The following is a 25,810-nucleotide window of genomic DNA, read 5'->3' as shown; positions in this document are numbered from 1 at the left end:
TACAAACACAACAACAACTAAAGGTCAACGGGTATTACTAATATTCAGTACACCCTTCTAATTCGGATTCTTCTAATGTTCGGATTCCCTTAACCGTGAGTTGTGTTGTTATGTTCGGCTTTCAACTGTGGCCTATAGATCGACTCGAAAAAACAAAAACAAAATAAGTTTTCGGACCACTTCATCCCAGCATTGTTATCACCGAAAATCATAGGTGTTGTCCTTGACCGTACCAGGATCTTAATAGAAAATTTCAAAGCGCTATATATCCGCCTTCTAGTGTGGTAATGCGCAACTAAACAATATATGAATACGTAAGCACCTGTAAACATTTAAGTGTATCTCCCACATCCGAGTACGTGCAATAATATAATTGGTATCAATTTAAAGGTCAACCACTCCTCTTGGACATACTATTAACTTCTCGGGCCCATGTCCTCCAGGGTTAAATATATACGCTATAGAATACAAATTTTGTAATTTTTCGCACAAAAGATGGGGTCCATTTGACCCATTAAATATTGCCCCATCAACAGGCATGCTTATTCTTTGACCCGATCCCCCTCTTCCTGTAAAAAATTGCGATGTTTGGGCCATAATTGCGACCTCTGAAGCGACCAGAAAATTAGACAAAAATAATGTATTTTGTTCATTTCATCCCCTAAAGATTAACCGATCTTTACCAAAAACAATAGGGGACGTCATAGGCCAGAACCCATTCTACATTCACATTTTTGTGAAGATTGGTTCATAACTGTGGCCTGTATCGGGTTTACAAATTATAATGGACAGACGGACGGACACATATGTCTAGATCGACTCAGCTAACATCCAAAAAATATTTTTAAAAAAATCCATGTCTCTCCACAACCCCAAAAAATATTTTTAAAAAAATCCATGTCTCTCCACAACCCCAAAAAAATATTTTTTAAAAAAATCCATGTCTCTGCCAAATCTAAAAAAAAACATTTTTAAAAAATCCACGCCCATCTGTGAGCCTGAAAAAAAATTGTCCTTTAAAAATTTTTTTTTAAATGACAATTTTTTTTTAAATTCCGCGCCTATATGTGACCTTAAAAAATAGTCGTAAAAAATCGGCGCATAAGTTGGGGCCTTAATTTTTTTGTAAATCCACACCAACTGCGAAGGGTTTTTTTAAACTCATGGCTTGTTATTGTCCGTTTTTGTTCTCTATTTAAAAACTTTGTGAGCTTCCTGCATCCTTTCCCAAACTCCCACGGTAACACATGTCCTCTATTTATATTTCTCCATTGAGTACTTCCATTTAATTTCTGTCAAAAAAAAACTTCTACTTCTTCGTTTCCATACAATCGGAATGTCAAGACAAAAATTACATCCTTATGCTCCCATACGTGTCATCTATGAATGTGGGCAGGGTGGGTATGTGTGTGTGTGTGTTTGGAATGACTGTTTCCAAGAATCATTTGTTGTTCTACTTACCACTCCCACAGAGAAATAGTTATTGATGATGTTGTACGGCACGGTGCAGTCCTTTTCAGTCTGACTTTTTAATGGCTTTTGTGGGGGAATGTTGAACGATTTCATTTCACCGGCTGTGGGCGTTGGTGTTGTTGTCCGACAGCCTTGGCTGGGCGAGGGTGATGGGATACCGGGCAATGTTGTTGGTCGGGGTGTCGAGGGGCTGGGTGTGGGTGTTTGGGCCGATTCAGCATTGGGGCCGGCCATAGCCGGAGTGGTTTCGGCATCGGCATCGGTGTCAGGTACAGTTTCACTTTCACTAATTACAAATGCTTCATTACGAATGCCATTGGAAGTGGAGATGGCTGTGTGGAGATGCTTGGCCACATTTGATGTTGGCGTCAGCTGGGATTGTGGTGAGGCGTTGTTGTTATGGTTCTGGTTATTGCTGGCAGACAAATTGCCATTTAGGTTCATTGATTTGTGGGCATTGTCGTCGTCACCGACTGTGTTATGATCGTGTGGGTCATTGTTGCAGCCATAGCCAGTGTCAGCTGTGGCCTCCTCCCCATCCTCTCCCCCCAGATTGCCTTGGTCATGTGGCATTGACGTTGATATTGTCTTGGCACTTGGCTGCTGACGTTGCACCGTCGATGTGGCACTGCTACAGGACGTTGTAGGACTACTGCAATAGCTGATCATTGTCTCTTGCCGGGAACTGTAGGCCAATCGTTTCGTTTCAAATGTCGACATTGATATGCTTTTGGTTGTCTTGCATGTCGTCGTCGTGGTTGCACCATCCTCATCCATATCCACATTGTCGTAAATTCTATTGCCTTCTTCATCGTAGTCGCTGGTGGTGTCTTTGTCATCTTGACGGCCGCAGGCTTGTGGAGGACTTTCATTGGCTGGTGTTTGTGAATGATGTGGGTGATGTTGATGGCAGAGATTCGTATTACAGCTGCCGCTTCGTTGAATTTCTTCACATTTCTCAATAAAGGACTTTTCAACGACCACACTTTGAGACAATTCGAATACCTTCTGCATGTTGGAGTGCAGGGTCACCTGGCAAGAAAGAAAAAAATCAAAGGATAAAATCGTGGTTAGAAGAGGTGTGGAGAGGGATCCTAATAAGTAGGTGTTAATTGCCGTGGTGACAGATTGAATGGAAATCTATTGAATGACAATATTTGTCAGAGAATTTGTAAGAAAATTTTGAAAAACCGAAAAACCAAATTTTTAAAATTTTCTTGTGAAAAATTTCCGATTGAAAATTTTCTAGGAAATTTTTAACCAAAACAAATTTTTGCATTAAAAATCAAACTGATTGGAAACCAGTGAGCGGAGCAGTATAGTCGGACGGGGCCGACCATATGATACCCTACACAACTACCACGAAAAGTAAACTTTCTGCGGTTCTATATTCTGAGCCTGGGCAATATTTCGTGATATTTGCACACTTTTTACCGATTATAGACCTTGAATATTGACCGATCATCATCTAAACAGCCGTATTTGGTCAGACCCCCTTCACCTTGTAAAATATGTGATGTTCTGCATATAATAATTGCCTCTAGAGCGACTAGAAAATCTGACAAAAATTACAGTTTTCGGTTCATTGCACCCCCCTGAATGAAATCTAAACTTTACCGCAAACTATAGGCGTCGTCCTTGATCATAATCGGAACTTCATGTACAATTTCAAAGCGATCAGCGCGACATTTCCGTTCTCTAATGGGGGTAATATTAATACTATGCACATAGTCACCTTGACCTAATTACGTATAACTCTCACATCAGTAGTAATTGGTATCAAGGTCAACAACTCCTCCTGGATATACGATCAACTTTTCGGGTATATGTCCTTCAGGAGCAAGTATATACGCCCCAGAATAAAAATTTCGGAATTTTTCACACAGAAGTCTGGGTCCATTTGACCCGCTAAATATTGACCGATCTTTATCAAAACAGGCATGCTTATTCTTTTGCCCGACCCCCCTCTCTCCATGTAAAATTTCACGATGTTCGGACCAAAACTGCGGCCTCTGGAGCGCCCAGAAAAACCGTCAAAAATTAAGTATTTGGTCCGTTTCATCCCCTAAATGTTAACCGATCTTTACCAAAAACAATAGGGGTCTTCATTGGCCAGAACCCATCCTACATGCTAAAGATTGGTCCATAACTGTGGCCTGTATCGTATTTACAAATTATAATGGACAGACGGACGGACGTACACACATGTCAACATCGACTCAGCAAGTTGAGATATAACGATCGGTATACTTAAAGCTGGGTCTAGGACCAATATTTCGCGGCGTTACAAACTTTAGGGGCTACACAAAGCTATAATACCCTGACAACATATTTGTGTAGGGTATAAAAATATACAACTACCCAAATTTCCCCTTTCATCAATCATCAGCGTATGTAAATTACACTTCCATCCACCTAAAAGAAATCCGATCCGATTATGCTCTGCTGATGCGACACCAATTCAATACCTCCAATTCAACACCACCAGCAAAACACCATTCCGAACAATTCAATTTGCCCATAGACACTTACCTTTGGTTTTGGTATTTCCTCACAGATCGGGTTATTGGTCACCTCGATGCTCCAACGATCCAGCATCACTAAACTGGCACGACGGATTTTGTCCATTAGTTTGGGTATGTTTTCACCCTCATAGCCGCCACCCCAACGTAGGCAACGTGCCAAATCGTTGCCAGTCCCCAGGGGGATGACACCAATGGCTGGCTGGGAGGCAAATTCAATGGAATCTGAAACGAAACGGAAACCATAAGAAAGAAAAAAACAACAACAAAAAACGGAAAACCATTACAAAACGCATAAAACGGAATTTCCATGGGATGAGTAAGGGAAATCACAAAAAAAAGGCAGGCGAAAATGAGCCGTAAAGTAACCAAAAAAAAAGGAGGAAAAAAGGAATAAAAACGAACGGAACAAACACAGCTTAAAGTGTTGGGCCCCAGCATTTAAGCAATGCTAAGCCATAGCCGAAATAATACTTGACCAAAAGTGGCCACATAGGAGCAATGAGCTGCAGTCGCTGCTGGTTTTTCAACATACACACACAAACAAGAGCTTCGAACTTACCCATAGCTTCCAGGACCCAGCCGACAGTGCCATCACCACCGCAACAAATTACCTTAAAATTAGGCAAGTCCTTAAACAGTGTTAATCCTGTGGAAAGGCAAAAAAAGGAAAGAGAAAAATGTGGGGAGTGTGAGTGAGTAAATAAAACAAGGATTTTCTTTACAGACCATAAATCAAGGATAATAAAAATCAAAGCTATTCAGGCGGTACTTTCGTTTTTCTTTGGGTTGGGTAGGAGTAGGTGGATTGTTGTTATCGAACTTTTATTCTCTGTTACAAATTGAAGGAGGTTCTTTTTATTTTATCTTTAATGTTAGATAAGGATAATGACTGAGAATGAGATGAAAAGATTGTGGGAGGGAGGGAGGTAGGTTTTTTTATTTTAATCGTCTTTTGTTCGAGGAAAACATTCGAAAGGCTTTAAAAATTGTGAGGGGACCTTGATCATAATAGAAAAATTCTTAGAAAATTTTTCTATATTTGTTTTCTAAAAAAAATTTCTGCAAAAAAAATCTATAAAAAATTTTTAAAAAAACCAAGCCTTGAGATAGGCATTTAAAAAAAAATTAATTAAATTCCCGCCTAAGAACAGGCATTGGAAAAATATTTTTGATTAAATTCCCGCCTAAGAATGGACATATTTTTAAAAAATTCACGCCTATGGGTAGAAAATTGCCTATTATCCTAAGTTTCGGTCCAATTTTCGAGATCTTAAGGATTTCAGACATGCTTCACAATCGAGTTGGCTCAAATTTAATACTTCGGGTTCTCCTTGGGTGTTAAACCTTTCTACCCAAAATTATCAATATTGGATTGGACTTTTTGGTATAGCCCTCATATAAGGATACCTCGAAATTTTTCAACCGAATAGGCTGTAATTTTTTATTTTGCGTTCTCAGTAGGTATGAAAACTTTCCACCAAAAATCATCAATATTGGTCGATGTTTTGTTATAGACCCTATATAAGGGTAACCTCTAATTTTCGTGATTTTTAGGATTTCAGACACATTTTTGTACCGAATTTACTGCGATTTGATATTATGGTTTCTCATAGGGCAGAAAATCTGCCTACCAAAAATAATGAGTATTGCTCAACTTTTTAGGTTATCGCCCATATAAGGGTACCCGTCAATGTTCGGAATTTTGAGGATTTCCGCCAGGATTTTCGAACGAATTAGCTATAATTTGGTATTTTGGGTTCTCATTAGGTGGTAAATTTCCCCACCAAAAATTATCAACTTAGGTCCACTTTTTATGGTAGGCCCCATATAAGGGTACCCGTCAATTTTCGGGATTTTGAGGATTTCCGCCAGGATTTTCAACCGAATTGGCTATAATTTGGTATTTTGGGTTCTCATTAGTTGGTACATTTTCCCACCAGAAATCATCAACATAGGTCCACTTTTTATGGTATCCCCCTTATAAGGGTACCCGTCAATTTTCGGGATTTTGAAGATTTCCGCCAGGTTTTCCAACCGAATTGGCAACAAATTTGTATTTACGATTCTCATTAGGTAACAAAATTTCGCACAAAAAAAATTCAATTTACATATAAAGGTACCCTTCAATGTTCGGGATTTTGAAGATATCCGCCAAATTTTTCAATGGACTTGGCTGTAATTTGTTTTTTAGGTTCTTAGGTTGGATAGGACATCTTTCCACCAAAAATTATAAATATCAGTCGATGTTTTGTTGTAGACCCCATGTAAGGGTACCGCCGAACTTTTGGGATTTTGAGGATTTCCGCCAGGTTTATCAACCGAATTGGCAAAGAATTTGTATTTAGGTCTTAGGCTTACGGATTAGGCTGTAATTTGCTATTTTAGGTTCTTAGGTTGGGTAGGGCATCTTTCTACAAAAAATTATAAATAGGATCGTATGTTTTGTTATGGACCGTATTTAAGGGTACCTTCCAATTTTCGGGATTTTATGGATTTCCGCAATGTTTTTCAAAATAATTGACTGTAGTTTGGTATTATGGATACTCATTGGCTGTAAAATCGTCCTACCAAAAATTGGTCGAATTTTTAGGGTACCCCTAATATAACGAGCATCCTCCCAACTTTCCGAATTTTGAGGATTTCATATATTTTTCAACTGACATGACTCTTATTTCGGACCGAATTCGCTCTTATTTTATATTTAGGATTCTCATTGGATGTTTAGTCTTCCTATCAAAAATTATAAATATTGGTCGAGCTTTAAGTATAGTGCCCATATGCAGCTCCAGCCAGGTCCAGGTATTTTGATGGTCCTAGGCACATTTTTAAAACGGAATTGATATTACGAAGTGACGGCAATTTGGTATTACGGGTCCTTGGTGGGTAAACCAATTCTTTAATATAAGTCCATGGTTCCACATAGACCCCAAATAATAAGAGCACGATATGTTGAAGGTTTTAGCGCAAGTTTCCAACCTGAGTCTCTACAGTTTGGTATTTTGAGTTTCTCCTGGCAGCATTTTAGCATGACATAGCTCCCATATAAATGTTCCGAGTTTAGGTATTTTGAATGTCCACATCTTGGTGGAGAATATAAAAACATTGACCGGGCCGAACATTTTCAAACCCGACAAAATCTTTATTGAGAATAAATCGACCTATTTTTTTCTTCATATAATATCCTAGCTCCTCTTATCCCATAACTAGTATCCAGTTAGTTTACAATAAATGTAACAGTAAATTTTATTCATACGCCGGTCCTCCCTTGAACTTCGAACACATGCAGGAAGACCTCAAGTGTTTGTTGGCTTGCTTGCAGAACTATTTTAATTTAAATGAGAAAACTTTTTAATTTGCAAAATATTCTAATTTTTATAAATGATGAGGAATCATGCCAGAAGCCTAACACTCCTCTGCTCACCCCTCCGTCTGGTTACAATTCCGAATAAAAACTTGGGATACAATGTACAAAAGTGTTTGGTAATTGAAATTAAATTAGAAATATTTTCATTTTCACACAAAGAGAGCAAGCGAGAGAGAGAGAGAGAGGGAGCGAGGAAGGGAGAGAGCAAAGTCATTTATCTTCAAGAGGTAGCAATTTGTAACAGGTTCAACATAACCTAACCAGCCTGGCTGATGACTGACTAACTGCCAGTCTTATGCATTTTTCAAACACATTGACAACCCACTACTACCACAATTACACACTACACTACTACATGCACACAAAGTTCAATTTGGACTTACCTTCTTTGGGTCCACCTTTTGATAAATCATAGACCTGACGTGGATTAAGCATATATTGGAATTTACGCAGGATACGATCACCTTGACGTCCGCCACTTTTGGGATTAACGAACACCAACAGGGGGCAGCTGCCTTCGTTGGGTGGTGTCAGTTGGAAATGGGTGGCCTGATGATGTTGTTGTTGCGGGTGATTAGTTTGTAGAGATGAAGAAGATTTCTGCTGTTAGTTTTTCGAAAAATCCAAATGGCCGAACAGTAGAAGCATGGGGACGGACACGCAATACACACACACAGAGAGAGAGATTTGTGGATTACATAAGCATAAGCATGGACATGGACAAAGGGCATGAATTACATATGCAGGCGCACACACGCACACACATACATAGATGGAGAAACATATGTTTTAATTAATATTTAAATTGATGTTAGAGAAAGGTAAATCGGAACTGATGAGGTGTAAAACAAACATGGGTGATGCGAATGAATATAAAATTTAATTTTACAATGTTAAGACAGGATGTGTAGGGATGTGGGATCAAAGGAATTTATTTGTGGAAGACAATGGAAATGGGGTGGGCGGGAATTTCAAATTAGAATTGGGTTTGTGGTGATTTGTGTTGTTAGGCGGGATAAATTGTGTTGAGGTAATATGGACATAAAATAATGGGATTACAAAGGCATGTGTTGAGGTAAAAAAATTGTGTTGGGACACCTTTTTTCTACAGAATTGAAATTAGAACCAAGGGTCCTGACGAATTTTTTTCCATAGGAACAAAAAATCGGCTCAGAATGTTCTATAGAAAAAAATCGGTCCAGACTGTTCTGACGATTTTTTTCTCAAAAAAAAAAAAAAAAAAAAAATCGGCCCAGATTGTCTTGACGATTTTTTTCCTATAGAAAAAATCGGCCCAGATTGTCCTGACGAATTATTTTTCTATAGAAAAAATTGGGACCCAAGGGGTCCTGACCAATTTTTTTCTAAAGGAAAAAAAATTGGACCCAAGGGGTCCTGACGAATTTTTTTCTATAGAAAAAAAATTGGACCCAAAGGGTCCTGATTAATTTTTTTCTATAGAAAACAATTTGGACCCAAGGGGTACTGACGAATTTTTTTCTATAGAAAAAAATTTGACAAAATTTTTTTCTATAGAAAAAAATTAGACCCCAAGGGGTCCTGACAAAATTTTTTTCTATAGAAAAAAATTAGACCCCAAGGGGTCCTGACGAATTTTTTTCTATAGAAAAAAAATTCGTCAAGGGGTCCTGAAAAAAAAAATCTTTTTTTTCCCCCCTTGTGTCCAATTTTTTTTCTATAGAAAAAAATTGCACCCAGGGGTCCTGACGGGTCTATTGAAAAAAAAAACCCCATGGGGTCCTGAAAGAAAAAAAAAAAACTTTCCCATGGGGTCCTGGCGAATTTTTTTCTCAAAAAAAAAAAAAATTGGACCCAATGGTTTTTTTTTATTTTTTGGACCAAGAGGATTTTTTTCTATACAAAAAATTGGACCCAAGGGTACTGGCGATTTTTTCCGTGAATATTTTTTAATGTATATGTGTGTATCTTAAATAAATGAAAATGAAACATAGCTTAAAGCCACAGCACTGCTGTTTACCCAATATTGGTAAAACATTTCCATTTACCTTATTTGCCTGATTAACGGAACGTTGACGATCCAATACAGCTGGGCATATTGAGGTGGGTGGTATTATCAACTCAGCGTATTCGCCCAAGGTACATTCCTTTTTTACGGAGGAGGCACAACGATTGTGGAGCTGAAAGTAGAAAAAATACAACAAATGAGAATTCGTATGAAAATTGGGCAAGGTGTGGGAGGGGGATGGATTAAAATAAACAAAGTCAATTTCAATTTTCGAAAGGAGATTCTTTTTAAATATTTTTTTTTTTTGGAAATGACAAAAAGCCATTTCGAATTGAAATTGAATACAATGAATTTTCATTATCGTCGGTGGAGTTTAGTTTACAGTTTATGTGAGGGTTTTGGTTTCGATGTTGTGATTATTTGTACACGTGTCGAATTGAATTAATCGGTATGGCATGTTTAAACATTTTGAGGCTTGGAGAAATTCTGAGAAAATGGGCATTATAGACTGTTAATTAAGTGTAAACGATTTTGAATAGACATGCTTAAAGGGAAATTTTATGTTCAATGATTTCAGCATGATAAAAAATTTAAAATAAATTAAAACCAATGAGGAGAGTAGTAAAGTCGGACAGGGCTGACTATATGATACCCTTCACCACTTTGGATATATCCTACATTTGTATCCTTACAATTGCATATTAATGTTTCCTCGAAGGAACATAATAATGGCTTTCTGCAACCTATGCTAAATTTAATTCGGACAGATTTAGAGTCGTCTGTGTACCATGGGACAAATTTATGTACAACGAAAACGACCATCGGACGAATATATATATATATGTGGGAGCTATATCGAAATCTGAACCGAAACTTACAAAACATCATTCTAGACTTAATTCAGTACGGTATGCCAAATTTCGTGCAAATCGGACGATATATAGGGGCTTGGTGCACCATTTACACAAAATCGGACGAAAATATGTAGGGGAGCTATATCTAAATCTGAACAGATTTTCACGAATCTTGGCACACATCGTTCTAGACTCAATTCAGTGCGGTATGCCAAATTTCGTGCAAATCGGAGGATATATAGGGACTTTGGTGCACTATTTACCTTAAATCGGACGAAAATATATATGGGAGCTATATCTAAATCTGAACTGATTTTCACGAATCTTAGCACACATCGTTCTAGGCTGAATTCCGTACACTGTGCCAAATATCGTGCAAATCGAAGGATATCTAGGGACTTTGGTGCACAATTTACATTAAATCGGACGAAAATATATATGAGAGCTATATCTAAACTGAACCGATTTTCACCAAACTTAACACACATCATTCTAGGCTGAATTCAGTACACTGTGCCAAATTTCGTGCAAATCGAAAGATATTTAGGGACTTTGGTGCACAATTTACCTTAAATCGGACGAAAATATATATGAGAGCTATATCTAAATCTGAACCGATTTTCACGAAACTTAACACACATCATTCTAGGCTGAATTCAGTACACTGTGCCAAATTTCGTGCAAATCGAAGGATATCTAGGGACTTTGGTGCACCATTTACCTTAAATCGGACGAAAATATATATGGGAGCTATATCTAAATCTGAACCGATTTTTATGAAACTTAGCACACATCATTCTAGACTCAATTCAGTACGTTGTGCCAAATTTCGTGCAAATCGAATGATATTTAGGGACTTTGGTGAACCATTTACAATAAATCGGACGAATATATATATATGGGAGCTATATCTAAATTTGAACCGATTTTCACGAAACATCATTCTAGGCTTAATTCAGTACACTATGCCAAATTTCGTGCAAATCGAAAAAGAAATAGAGTCTTTGGTGCACCATTTACAATAAATCGGACGAATATATATATATATATATATATATATGGGAGCTATATCTAAATCTGAACCGATTTTCAGGAAACTTAGCACACATCATTCTAGGCTTAATTCAGTACACTATGCCAAATTTCGTGCAAATCGGAGGATATATAGGGACTTTGGTGCAAGATTTACACAAAATCGGACGAAAATATATATAGGAGCTATTTCTAAAACTGAACCGATTTTCACGAATTTTAACACACATTATTCTAGGCTCAATTCAGTACGCTGTGCCAAATTTCGTGAAAATCGAAAGATATTTACCTTAAATCGGTACTATATATGGTACATATCCATTTACCTTTTAAATTAAATCAGTATGCTGTGCCAAATTTCGAATATATAAAGGAGCTATATATCTATATCTCTGAACCGATTTTCACGAAACTTAACGCACATCATTCTAGACTTAGTTCAGTACGTTGTACCAAATTTAGTGCAAATCAAAAGATATTTAGGGACTTTGGTGCACCATATATATTTTCGTCTGATTTAAGGTGAAAATTGGACGAAAATATATATGGGAGCTAAATCTGAACCGATTTTGCCCAATTTTGGAGGCCTTAATTTTTTTAAATCGAAGCCTTGTAGAAGACTACCCAACACCATGTACAACAAATCGATGCCATTAAATAAAACTACATTGGATTTTTTTCATCGATTTTTTCTCCCATTCACCTCCTTCCCTCCTCCTGCAAGCAGTCATGGGTCTCCTGTCACTTGTTACATCGAATTGCTTGTTTACGCTTAACACGTTTTTATTATTGTCAAATTACGTTCTTAACAAAATATTGAAAAAGTACAAAATTGTCTTTTGTCGAAATGTACGATGCGTGCCGTGCCACTTTGGGTACCACTCGAAGACGTGCTAGACGAATAGTCGTGGCAGCTAAGGAACTGGCAAAGGACTTGAAAAACAACAACACTAACAATAAATAAAGGAAACAAACACTAAATTTGATCAAAAGAAAGTAGACGAGGAGGAAAAAAACAAGGCAACTTGTTAAGTAAACAACTCAAGCAGGTTGGGGCCTGAAGAGATGTAAGAGTAGGGCGACCCATTGAATCGAACGCAACAATATTCTGTGTAATCAGCAACATATTTTCGTAATACAAAAAAAAAAAAATGAAATAAAATAAAATAACCAACAACAACTACATTGGCAAAAAATAGTTCATTCTAAGAAACTGTTAAGGACTGGATGTTCTCCACTTTCCCATTGAATAGAACCTAAAATTTAGACGCCGTGTGGGGTGGTGTCGACAAAATAAACCTCAACTATTTGTAGCAAAGAGACCATCACATTCAATTTTTAGAGGAGAGAGGAGGAATGAGGTGTGATGTGCAAGTTTTGGCTACACAAGCCTGCTAAGCCTCGGCATTGTTATTCCGTAGACCAACATGTAATGCCCTTTCAATACTTTTTGTTTTGTGTCAGGACAAATGGAACAATGAACTCCACCACCACCACATCAATTTTTTCTTGTTATTGTTGTTGCTGTTGTCATTATTTTCTGCTTATTGGGATTTTGGAAACAACATTTGCCCATTGCCATTTTGTTCGCTTTTCAGTGGAAATACGTGACAATTTTCTCATTGACAATTTAAGCGGAAATAATACAAAAATCCCCCCAAACTATAAAGTCTCCAATTGGAAGGATGTCGTTGTTGTCGCAGTGGTGGTAGTAGTTCTTATTGTGAGTTGTGGTGTCAAAGGATATCATTTTTGCAATAGACTTTAATGGCTTGAAAATTGATGAGTGCGAACAAAAATATGATGGCAATAAGACGAGTGAAATATAAACTGGAAGGAGACAGGGTGGGACAGAAATATATTTGTTGTGAGTGTTTAAAAATATAAATTTTTTAAAAAAATCCACGAATCCTTAAAAAATATTTTTTAACCAGTAAGGAAAGTAGTAAAGTCGGACTGAGCCGACTATTCTATATTCTTCATTTGTATACATATGTATAGCGCATATACATATGTATCGAAATCTGAACCGATTTTCTCGAAACTTGCCACTCATCAGTCTAGACTTAATTCATTGCGCTCTGCCAAATTTGGTGCAAATCGAAGGATATATAGGGACTAGTTACCTTAAATCGGACGAAAATATATATGGGAGCTATATCTAAATCTGAACTGATTTTCATTAAATTTAGCACACATCGTTCGAAAATTAATTCAGAACGCTATGCAAAATTTCGGGCAAATCGAAGGATATATTGGGACTTTGGTACTTTATTTACCTAAAATCGGACGAAAATATATATGGGAGCTATATCTAAATCTGAACTGATTTTCACGAAATTTAACACACATCGTTCCAAAATTAATTCAGAGCGCTATGCAAAATTTCGTGCAAATCGAAGGATATACAGGGACTTTCGGGCACTAGTTACCTTAAATCGGACGAAAATATATATGGGAGCTATATCGAAATCTGAACCGATTTTCATGAAACTCACTATTCACCATTCCAGACTTAATTCAGTACGCTGTGCCAAATTTCGTGCAAATCGAAGGATAAAAAACGGACTTTAGTGCAGTATTTACCTAAAATCGGAAGAAAATACATATGGGACCTACATCTAAATCTGAACCTATTTTCACGAAACTTAACGAACATCATTCTAGGCTTAATTCAGTACACTATGCCAAATTGCATGCAAATCGAAGGATATAAAAGGACTTTAGTGCACTATTTACCTAAAATCGGACGAAAATATGTATGAGAGCTATATCTAAATCTGAACCGATTTTCACGAAATTAAACACACATCGTTCTAGACTTAATTCAGTAAGCTGTGCCAAATTTCGTGCAAATCAAAGGACACGTAGGGACTTTGGTGCACTATTTACCTAAAATCGGACGAAAATATATATGGGAGCTATATCGAAATCTGAACCGATTTTCACGAAACTTAACGCACATCATTCTAGGCTTAATTCAGTAAACTATGCTAAACCGATTTTCACGAAACTTAGCACACATTATACTAGACTTAGTTCAGTAGGCTGTGCCAAATTTCGTGCAAATCAAATGACACATATAGGCTTTCGTGCACTATTTACCTAAGATCGGACGAAAAAATATATAAGAGCTATATATAAATCTGAACCGATTTTCTCGAAACTTATATATGGCAGCTATATCTAAATCTGAACCGATTTTTACGAAACTTAACACTCATCACACTAGACTTAATTTAGTACGACATGCCAAATTTCGTAAAAATCGAAAGGTATATAGGTACTTTGGTGCACCATTTACCTTAAATCGGACGAAAATAAATATTGGAGCTATATCTAAATCTGAACCGATTTTTTCCAATTTCAATAGGGTTCGTCCTTGGGCCAAATAAATAAACTGTGTCAAATTTCATCCAATTCTAATCAAAAATACCACAGTGTGGTAAAGGGTATAAAAAATCCACGCCTTGTGTGAATCCTGTGTGAATATTTTTTAAAAAATCCACGCCTATGGTGGACCTTAAAAAATAATTTTATTTTTTTTAAATCCACGCTTTTTTGATAGGTCCTTCAAAAATATTTTTTTAAAAAGTCCACGCCTTCTATATGTTGTCCGTCTGAAAAATATATATTTTTTAAATCAACGGAAAAGGCAATTCTCTTTTAGGTCACCCTTTATTGTTGCACTAATAATTTGGTCCATGAGAATTTCCTGTGCCAAGAGAGCTCAAAAATGCCTTCATGGAGTGGTAGACCTTGCATGTGACTCTTTGATTATGTCCTGCATTAATAACTTATTGTCCCCCAGTATTTACTTCGACAAAAAAACAAAACCCTGAAGAATTCCCCAACTTAAAGAGATTTAAGCCGAACGTGATTTTCAACAATTTTGAAGATTTTCAACTAGGATCTGGCGGAGCCTTGTCAATGCTCGCCACACCACACCACACCACACCACAGCATGGCATTCATTTAATTATAGCAATTTTGTAAATGACATTGAGTGTCATAGGAGAGCAAAAAAGTACTCCATTCTGCCACCCACCCTTCTATCTAGGCTTCGGCATCGTTGTGTTTTAATTAAGTTTGGTCAGGTGTGGCGGCAAAAAGGAAAAAAAGTGGCAACAAATTGCTCACAAAAGCAAGGACAAAAAGGCAACTACAACAAGATTGAAAAACAAACCAAAAAAAAAAATCACAAAGATTTATTGGAAACTTACCATCATGTGACACCATCGACACGTGAGACCGGTGATGCCGTGATATGCCTTAATACGTTTACGGCACTTCGAACAATGCCCATAGCAATTGCCTTCGACCCAATGATGCAGTAGATCGCCGCCACCTTTGACCTTTTTCGATTTGACATATGTTGTTATGCAAGAGGCCGGGGCACGTTGTACGCAACGCTCGTGAACAGTGTACTTGCATACTGATGGTGGGTGGAGGAGGGTGATATGGTCAGCATCGGCATCATCATCATCGGTATCAATTGGATTGATTGGATTTGCATGAAAAAAGAGGGGGAAGAAGAAAAACAAATAGAAATCAAAAATTAAAATTTTTTATTCCTTCTGTGGAGAAATCTATGTGTGTCAGTGTGTGTGAGCGTGTGTGTTGTATTAACAAATATTTATTGGTATGCCAAAACCGAATAAGCAAATTAAAACCAAAAGAGGGCGAATTGAACCGATACTATTTTTTTCATTTGGTCAGATATAGAAGCTATATCTAAATCAGGACCAATTTTCAGGAAACTTAACACACATCTTTCTAGACCTAATTCATTACGCTGTGCCAAGTTACGTTCAAATCTAAAGATGTCTTGGAGCTTTGGTGCACCATTTATGGGAGCTATATTTAAATCTGAACCGATTTTCAGGAAACAATACACATGCTTCTAGGCCTAATTCATTACGCTGTGCCAAATTTCGTGCAAATTGAAAGATATGTAGGGACTTTGGTGCACCATTTACATTAAATCGGACAAAAATATATATCTAACGATATATATTTTTGTCTGAACGATATATATATTAAATCTGAACCGATTTTCATGAAACTTAACACACATCATATATATATATATATATATATCTATCTAAATATGAACCGATTTTCAGGAAACCTAACACACATCATTCTAGACCGAATCCATTACGCTGTGCCGAATTTCGTTCACATCGAAAGATATATAGGGACTTTGGTGCACCATTTACATTACATCGGACGAAAATATATATGGGACCTATATCTAAATCTGAACCGATTTTTCCCAATTTCAATAGAGTTCGTCCTTGGCCTAATAAGTGACCTACGCCAAATTTCATCCAAATCGGATCATAAATGCGACCTGTACTTTGTTCACAAAAATACATGAGCGGACAGACGGACGGACAGACGGACATGCGTAAATCGACTCAGAAAGTGATTCTATGCATATTCTCAAAAGGAACCATGTGTCTATCTCGTTTCCTTTTGCCTGTTACAAACATATGCACATACAAATATTCTTTAAAAAATCCACGCTTTGTATAGACCGTTAAAAAATATTCTTTAAAAAATCCACGCTTTGTATAGACCTTTAAAAAATATTCTTTAAAAAATCCACGCTTTGTATAGACCTTTAAAAAATATTCTTTAAAAAATCCACGCTTTGTATAGACCTTTAAAAAATAATCTTTAAAAAATCCACGCTTTGTATAGAGCCGTGAAAAAATAATCTTTAAAAAATCCACGCTTTGTATAGACCTCAGAAAAAAATAATCTTTAAAAAATCCACGCTTTGTAATGGCCCTTTGAAAAAATATGCTTTAAATAAATCACGCTTTGTATAGACCTTTAAAAAATCCACGCTTTGTATAGACCTTTAAAAAATATTCTTTAAAAAATCCACGCCTTTGTATAGTCCTCGAAAAAATATTCTTTAAAAAATCCACGCCTTTAGTAGTCCTCGAAAAAATATTCTTTAAAAAATCCACGCCTTTGGTAGTCCTCGAAAAAAATATTCTTTAAAAAATCCACGCCTTTGGTAGTCCTCGAAAAAAATATTCTTTAAAAAATCCACGCCTTTGGTAGTCCTCGAAAAAAATATTCTTTAAAAAATCCACGCCTTTAGTAGTCCTCGAAAAAATATTCTTTAAAAAAATCCACGTCTTTTGTAGTCCTTGAAAAAAATATTCTTTAAAAAATCCACGCCTTTAGTAGTCCTCGAAAAAATATTCTTTAAAAAATCCATATTTTTAAAGATATTCTTTAAAAAAGTTCGACGATACTTACATACACAGCAGAGACCCTTTTTGCCCAGACCAACCAACATATTAAGGCAGAGATTACAGTAGGCCGGTTTCTTGAAATGTTTCAAACGCCAAACGTGATTGCCATCCTCCTTTAGAGCGGTGCTATCAACTCCTGGAGAACAAAAAAAATAAATAAAAATTAAGATACCAAGTACAAATCGTATTAAAATTAAATTTCAATAAACATTTAAACATTTTTTTTTTATTTTTTAAATATCAAAAAAAAAATAAATAAATAAATAATAATAATAAATATTTTTTATTTCTAAAAAATAATTTTTAAATGTTAAATAAAATATAGAAAGTTGAAATATTTTTTTTTTGTAATACAAAAATATTTTTTAAAGTAAAAAATAAATTCTTTAAAAGGTATTTTTTTAAATATAAATAATTTATTTTTAATTTTTTATAATACATTTTTACTTTAAAAATCATTATTTGTAAATTCATTAAATATAATTAAAATTATTTTATTAAATTCTAAAACTTCTTAAATATCTACAAATACCCATTAAAAATTAAAATACCTTCAGCCACAATATTTTTATCTTAAAAGGAGGAAAAAACCTAAGAAAATCTTGAGATGAAGAAAAAAACTCTAAACTGCAGCACAATTTCCTGCACTTGAACAGCATTACCAGCAGCAACCGCAACAACAAAAACACTATCAAAATTGCTGCTTGTCACCAACATATGTTGTTGCTGTTGGTTGGTTGCCTGGTGCTGGAAATAACGATTAAGGAGTACTATTTTTTTCCCATTCCGATTGCCAGTAACTAGGAACCAAGGAAGTTTTAGTCTGTGCAGTAGTACTTTGACAATATTGAAGTCTTAAAGCGCTTCGTTTTTTTCGCATGGGAGAGAGAGAGAGAGGGCTGGAGCGAGGGTTTGTGTGAAAAATATGAAGTATTTTCTTTTCGTCACCATAGGTGCTTCTGGCTTCTAGTGTGTTTATATATATATATATATATATATATATGTGTGTGTCTGTGTGAGTGTGTGTTTGTGTCTGTAGTTTATTGGTTCTCATCTTAAGTGAGTTTCTAGTTTTTTTCTCTTTGAGATGACAAATAAGAAAAAGTTTTTTTCGGTTCTGTGGAGTTTCGTACATGACTAAGGAGTTTGGTTAGTACTTAGCTATAGGACTGCCGGCAGGATGGTAGGGAAGGTGAATTGAATCTACAATATAGGAAGAAAATGGATGGTAGACCTGAAGGAGAATTTTGACGAAAGAGGATGAAAAATGTTGCTACAACGCCTAGGAGGTTTGGTATTGAAAATGGGATATATCGGTCCACAATTTTTGTATATACCCCATATAACGATATCTCACAAATTTCGGTACTATGGGGAACTTGATCAGTATATCAACCCAATCGACAAAAATTTTGTATATTGGGATCTCGTTGGGAAGAAATCTTTGGAGGAAATCTTCCCACCAAAAATGATCAGGACTGGTCGACTTTTAACCCAATAGACCTATAGCGGTAACTACCGATTTGACGTATCTTAATGAGTTAAGGCTCGATTTTCAACCGATTTGGCTGTAATTTAATACTCTGGATTCTCATAGGCTAGAAAATCTACCTACTCAAAATTAGTAATATTGACCGAAATTTCAGTGTAGCTCCCACATAGCAGTACCTCCTAAGTTTCGATATTTTGGGCAAATAATTTAATCTAATTAGCTGAAATTTGGTATTTTGGGTTCTCATGGTTTACGTTTTCTCTCTACTAAAAATTATAATTATATCCATACTTTTTGGTATAGCTCTCTTATAACTATACCATCTGATTTTCAGTATTCTGAAGAGCTTGGACAAAACTTTTTAGTATAGCCCACATATAACGGTACTCCCATTATTCATTATTTTGTTGTATTTTTTATATTTGAGGTTTTCATTAGATAGAAAATCTTCCTACCAAAAATTATCAATCAGTACCCCCCACATTTCGATATTTTGGGGAGCTTGAGCACATTTTTTCAATTGAATTGACTGTAATTTGGTATTTGGGATTCTCTTTAGATAGCAAATCTTCCTACCAAAAATGATTAATATTGACCCATATTTTGGGGTAGCTCCTATATAAGGGTACCTCCCGAATTTCTGTATTTTAGGGAGCTTGTGCCCATATTTTAACCAAATTGGCTGTAATTTGGAGTTTTGGTTTTTCATGTTGTAGATAATCTTCCCACAATCAATTATGAAGATAGGAGCTATACCTCCCATATATCAGTATCTCCCACACATTTCGATATTTTGGGGAGCTTGAGCCCATTTTTTCAATCAAATTGACTGTAATTTGGTACTTGGGATTCTCTTTGGGTGGCAAATCTTCTTACTTCTTCCTACCAAAAATTATTAATATTGACCCAAATTTTGGGGTACCTCCCGACTTTCCGTATTTTAGGGAGCTTGCGCTGATATTTCAACCGAATTGGCTGTAATTTGGAATTTTGAGTTTACATGTTGTAGAAAATCTTCCCACAAAAAATTATGAATATAGGTCCATATTTAGGTATAGCCCCCATGTAAAGGCAACCTCTTTTATTCGATATTTTGGGGGAGCTTGACTATGTTTTTCAACCAAATTGGTTGTAATTTGGTATTTTGGGTTCTCATTGGGTGCCAAATCTTAGTATCAAATATTATTGTTATCGGTCCATATTTTGGTATGGGGTCTATATAAAGGTATCTCCGATTTTCGGAATTTTGACATTTTCAAACATGTTTTCCAATCGAATTGGCTGTAATTTCTTATTTTGGGTTCTCAAGGGGTGACATATCTTCCTACCAAGAACTAATCAATATCGGTCCATTTTATTGTATAGCCCCCATATAAAGTTACCTCCGATTTTCGGTATTTTGAGAAATTTGGACACCGTTTTCAACCAAATTGGCTATAATTTGGTATTTTGAATTCTCACTGGGTGTCAAATCTTCCCACCAAAAACTAAGAATATTTATATACTTTTAAGGGTAGCCCCCATATGAAGGTATCTTCCGAACATCGGTATTTTGGAGGACTTGACTACGTTTTTCGACCAAATTGTCTGTAATTTGATAGTTTGGGTTCTCATTAGATGCCAATTTTATCTACCAAAAATTATCAATTTTCCAATCGAATTGGCTGTAATTTGTTATTTTGGGTTCTCAGGAGGTGACATATCTTCCTAACAAAAATAATCAATATCGGTCCACATTTTGGTATACCCGCATATGACTGGACCTCCGATTTTCGGTATTTTGAGAATTTCAAACATGTTTTCCAATCAAATTGGCTGTAATTTGTTATTTTGGATTCTCAAGGGGTGACAAATCTTCCTACCAAAAACTAATCAATATCGGTCCAATTTATGGTATAGCCCACATATGACGGGACCTCCGTTTTTCGGTATTTTAAGAAATTTGGGCACCGTTTTCAACCAAATTGGTTATAATTTGATATTTTAAATTTTCACTGGGTGTCAAATCTTCCTACAAAAAATTATCATTATCGGTCCACATTTTGGTATAGCCCCCATATAACAGGACCTCTGATTTTTGGGCATTATATGGGGTAATTTTTGGGTATAGACCCCATATAACATTGGCTGTAATTTTTTATTTTGGGTTCTCAAGGGGTGATATATCTTCCTACAAAAAATAATCGATATCGGTCCACTTTATGCTATAGACCTCATATGACGGGACCTCCGTTTTTCGGTATTTTGAGAAATTTGGTATGATTATGTACCAAATTGGTTATAATTTGGTTTTTAAATTTTGGGGTGTCAAATATTCCTACAAAAAATTATCTTATATTGGTTACATTTTGGTATAGACCTCATATAACAGGACCTCCGATTTTTGGGCATTATATGGGGTCATTTTTGGGTATAGACCCCATATAACAGGACCTCCGATTTTTGGGCATTTTGTGTAGATTTTTTATGGGTTTTTAACCGATTTTGTTGTAATTTGATATTTTGCATTCTAACTGAGTATCGAATATTCCTTCCAAAAATTTTCAATATCGGTCCATGGTATGATATATGTAGCTCATTGGTATGATATATGTAGCCCATTTTTTTGATATTTTGGGGGTCTTGACTATGTTATTCTTTCATATTGGTTATAATTTGGTATTTTTGGTTCTCCTATGGTAGAGAATCGTCGTAGCAAAAATTATAATTATTGGTCCATGATTTGGTATAGCCCCAATATAAAGGTGCCTCCCGATATTCGGTATTTTAAGAACTTTTCGTTTTTATCCGAATTGGCTGTAAATTGGTATTTTGGGTTCTCACCAGGTGTCAAATTATTATACCAAAAATTGTCAATTTTGGTTCAGGTTCGTGTATAGTCCTCATATAAAGTATCCCAAATTGTCCCAATTTTGAAGATTTTTGACACGTTTTTCAACCGTATCAGCTCTAAATTCATATTTTGGAGTTCTCATTAGGTGGCAAATCTTCATACCAAAAAATTTTAAAATATGTTTATCCCCCATATTTCCCATGTATTTCCCATCCGAATTGACTCTGTTTACAGAATATTTTCAATATAAGTCCATGTCTCCCATACATAGGCATGTTTAAGGTCCGAGCCCAATTTTCCCATATAACAGATCCCCCATATACAAATGTCTCCATAGATTTTAGATATTTTAAATATCCACCTTTTGTTGGAGGTTTTAAAATGTTCAGATCCTGCCGAACTTAAAGACGTTTTTACTTGTTCTCTAATTTTATTTAGTTTTTTTTTTTTTTTAATTTTGGGATTGTCTCATACCCTTGCCTATGTATCCACAATAGTTAATATCACACATCTCTTTACAAAATATTCATCTTCTTATTTTACCTCTTCTCATTTCTTCTTCGACATATTTTTTTTTTGATTTTCCACATAACTTACCTAATAGCACCAATAAAGGTATCGTTGTCATGCCACCACGTTGCCATTCCTCCAACGAGACAGTGCCATCGGCATCATAGTCAATTTCGATCATCATATCTTGTAAAATCTGTAAAATTTCCATGAAGAAGGAGAAGAAGACAAGAATGAAACTAAGGGCATCAAAAATAGAGATATTTGCACATTGTATATATATATGTGTGTGTATGTATATGTATAGGAAAATATGTGAGTGTTATGAATGTTTATATTGCCATGCTAAAGAGTATGCACATGAATTTGAAAATAGATGAAAGTCGATGTGAAAGTATGTGTGTGTGTGTAGCTGGCATATGAATTGTCACTTATAGTCGTGTGTGTCTGTGTGGCAAAAGTTTCGAATCGACACACAAGTGTTTGGCAATTTAAGAAACATATCACAGCCAGAGATATCTTGATTTGAGAAGAAATTTTCCAAAATATCCACTTGCCACATATTTCGAAGATGGAAGTAAGCTCAAACAAAAATTGACTTTGCCCCTAATGATATGACAATGATATGAATATTGTCAAAACGTTTTATTGCTATTCATTCGAATAAATGAATGACTGAATGAATGTCTTTGCGGTATTCAATGGGTTTTTGTAATTTAAATTATATTTAAATATTTATTCAGGGACTTAAATTGTAAATGAAGATTCCAAGAATTCTATTATCATCATTTTGAATTTTGTAAAGAAATTGTTAATAATTTGTAGTGTATTGTTACCACATAGTAATCTAAATATTTTATCAAACGTATACGCATTGTGGGCTGGGTTAAGTATTTGATCAAATGCTACAAAAGCCATAAGGTCTTTTATAATTGAAAAACACTTTATTGAGGATGTTTAACAGGGATGTTACTTTTCAAAATAATTGTTAGAGTATTCCAAGAATTGTATGTTCTAAAGAAGAGACAATTTATATAGCATCAATACTGAAAAAAAGCCTGAATTTTGGGGAAGAAATAATTTTTAAGGTGACAATATTTTAAAAATATTTTTTTTTCAATGACTACTAGAGACGTGGAATTTTTAAAAAAATTGTTTGAAGCTTTTGTAAAGGCTCTATAAAAGGCGTGGATTTTTTAAAGAATATTTTTTCAAGGCTCAATACAAGGCGTGGATGTTTTAAAAAATATTTTTTCAAGCTTTTGGATTTTTTAAAATATTTTTTCAAGCCTATACAGAAAAAATACAAGGCGTGGATTTTTTAAAGAATATTTTTTTAAGGCCTATACAGAAGGCGTGGATTTTTTAAAGAATTTTTTTTTTCAAGGCCTATACAGAAGGCCTGGATTGTTTAAAGAATATTTTTTCAAGGCCTATACAGAAGGCGTGGATTTTTTAAAGAATATTTTTTTCAAGGCCTATACAGAAGGCCTGGATTTTTTAAAGAATATTTTTTCAAGGCCTATACAGGAGGCGTGGATTTTTTAAAGAATATTTTTTAAAGGGCTATACAGAAGGCGTGGATTTTTTAAAGAATATTTTTTCAAGGCCTATACAGAAGGCGTGGATTTTTTAAAGAATATTTTTTCAAGGCCTATACAGGAGGCGTGGATTTTTTAAAGAATATTTTTTCAAGGCCTATACAGAAGGCGTGGATTTTTTAAAGAATATTTTTTCAAGGCCTATACAGAAGGCGTGGATTTTTTAAAGAATATTTTTTCAAGGCCTATACAGAAGGCGTGGATTTTTTAAAGAATATTTTTTCAAGGCCTATACAGAAGGCGTGGATTTTTTAAAGAATATTTTTTCAAGGCCTATACAGAAGGCGTGGATTTTTTAAAGAATATTTTTTCAAGGCCTATACAGAAGGCGTGGATTTTTTAAAGAATATTTTTTCAAGGCCTATACAGAAGGCGTGGATTTTTTAACGAATATTTTTTCAATGCTCTATACAAGGCGTGGATTTTTTAAAGAATATTTTTTCAAGGCTCTATATAAGGCGTGGATTTTTTAAAGAATATTTTTTCAAGGCCTATACAGAAGGCGTGGATTTTTTAAAGAATATTTTTTTAAGGCCTATACAGAAGGCGTGGATTCTTTAAAGAATATTTTTTCAAGGCCTATACAGAAGGCGCGGATTTTTTAAAGAATATTTTTTCAAGGCCTATACAGGAGGCGTGGATTTTTTAAAGAATATTTTTTTAAGGCCTAGACAGAAGGCGTGGATTTTTTAAAGAATATTTTTCAAGGCCTATACCGAAGGCGTGGATTTTTTAAAGAATATTTTTCAAGTCCTATATAAGACATGGATTATTTAAAGAATTATTTTTTCAAGCCCTATACAACGCATGGGTTCTTTAAATAATATTTTTCCCAGGTCTAACGAGGCGAACTTTTTATTTTTGAGGTTTAAGACAAACTTACAGTTATTAAAAAATATTTTTAGATGGACTTGAGGGCTGCTTTCTTCATGTGAGTGCAGTAGTGCATATACATGTTGCCGCAACGTATACGCATTGAAATAAGTAAATATTAACCAGTAAGGAAAGTTGTAAAGTCGGACGGGGCCGACTATATGATACGCTTCACCACTTTCGGTATATCCAACAAATGAAACCTAAAAGACATCGAATTTTTAAAGGACCAGGGACAAAATTAAGGAAATAGAAAGATATCTAGGGACTTTGGTACACCTTTTACATTAAATCGGACGAAAATATATATGGGAGCTATATCTAAATCTAAACCGATTTTCACGAAACTTAACACACATCATTCTAGATTTAATTCAGTACGCTATGCCAAATTTCGTGCAAATCGAAATATATATAGGAACTTTGGTACACCATTTACCTTAAATCGGACGAAGATATATATATATATATGGGAGCTATATCTAAATCTGAACCGATTTTCACGAAACTTGGCACACATCATTCTAGACTTAATTCAATACGCTATGCCAAATTTCGTGCAAATCGAAAGATATACAGGGACTTTGGTGCACCATTAAATCGGACAAAAATATATATGGGAGCTGTATCTAAATCTGACCCGATTTTCACGAAACTTTACACACATCATTCTAAACTTAATTCACTACGCTGTGCCAAAATTCGTGCAAATCAAAAGATTTCCAGGGACTTAAGTATACCATTTACATAAAATCGGACGAAAATATATATGGGAGCTATATATAAATCTGGACCGATTTTCACGAAACTTAACACACATCATTTTAGAGGTAATTCATTACTCTATGCCAAATTTCGTGCAAATCGAAAGATATATAGGGACTTTGGTATACCATTTACATAAAATCGGACGAAAATATATATGGGAGCTATATATAAATCTGGACCGATTTTCAGGAAACTTAACACACATCATTCTAGACCTAAT

The 25,810-nt window shown here is 35.4% G+C and overlaps 1 protein-coding gene across 1 annotated transcript in view; it reads right to left on the bottom strand.

The window, feature by feature from the left end:
* Positions 1-1,461: 1,461 nt before the first annotated feature.
* Positions 1,462-25,810, bottom strand: part of LOC133336000 (diacylglycerol kinase 1-like) — a gene marked incomplete at its 3' end in the record, with an annotated part of 77,230 nt that continues 52,881 nt past the window's right edge. The window contains exons 8-16 of the mRNA XM_061544292.1: positions 22,436-22,544; positions 17,518-17,649; positions 15,459-15,670; positions 9,390-9,521; positions 7,746-7,911; positions 4,558-4,644; positions 4,006-4,220; positions 2,340-2,505; positions 1,462-2,276 (exon numbers count right to left, since the gene is read on the bottom strand). Of these exons, the coding sequence (XP_061400276.1) occupies positions 1,462-2,276; positions 2,340-2,505; positions 4,006-4,220; positions 4,558-4,644; positions 7,746-7,911; positions 9,390-9,521; positions 15,459-15,670; positions 17,518-17,649; positions 22,436-22,544 (2,034 nt within the window). The remainder of the gene's footprint in view (positions 2,277-2,339; positions 2,506-4,005; positions 4,221-4,557; positions 4,645-7,745; positions 7,912-9,389; positions 9,522-15,458; positions 15,671-17,517; positions 17,650-22,435; positions 22,545-25,810) is intronic.

Source organism: Musca vetustissima, unplaced genomic scaffold (genome assembly GCF_032173495.1).
Source record: "Musca vetustissima isolate MV318-11 ecotype Yass unplaced genomic scaffold, APGP_CSIRO_Mvet_v1 utg3951, whole genome shotgun sequence".
In the NCBI taxonomy this organism is placed as follows: domain Eukaryota; kingdom Metazoa; phylum Arthropoda; class Insecta; order Diptera; family Muscidae; genus Musca; species Musca vetustissima.
This window is presented reverse-complemented; position numbering and strand designations above follow the sequence as displayed.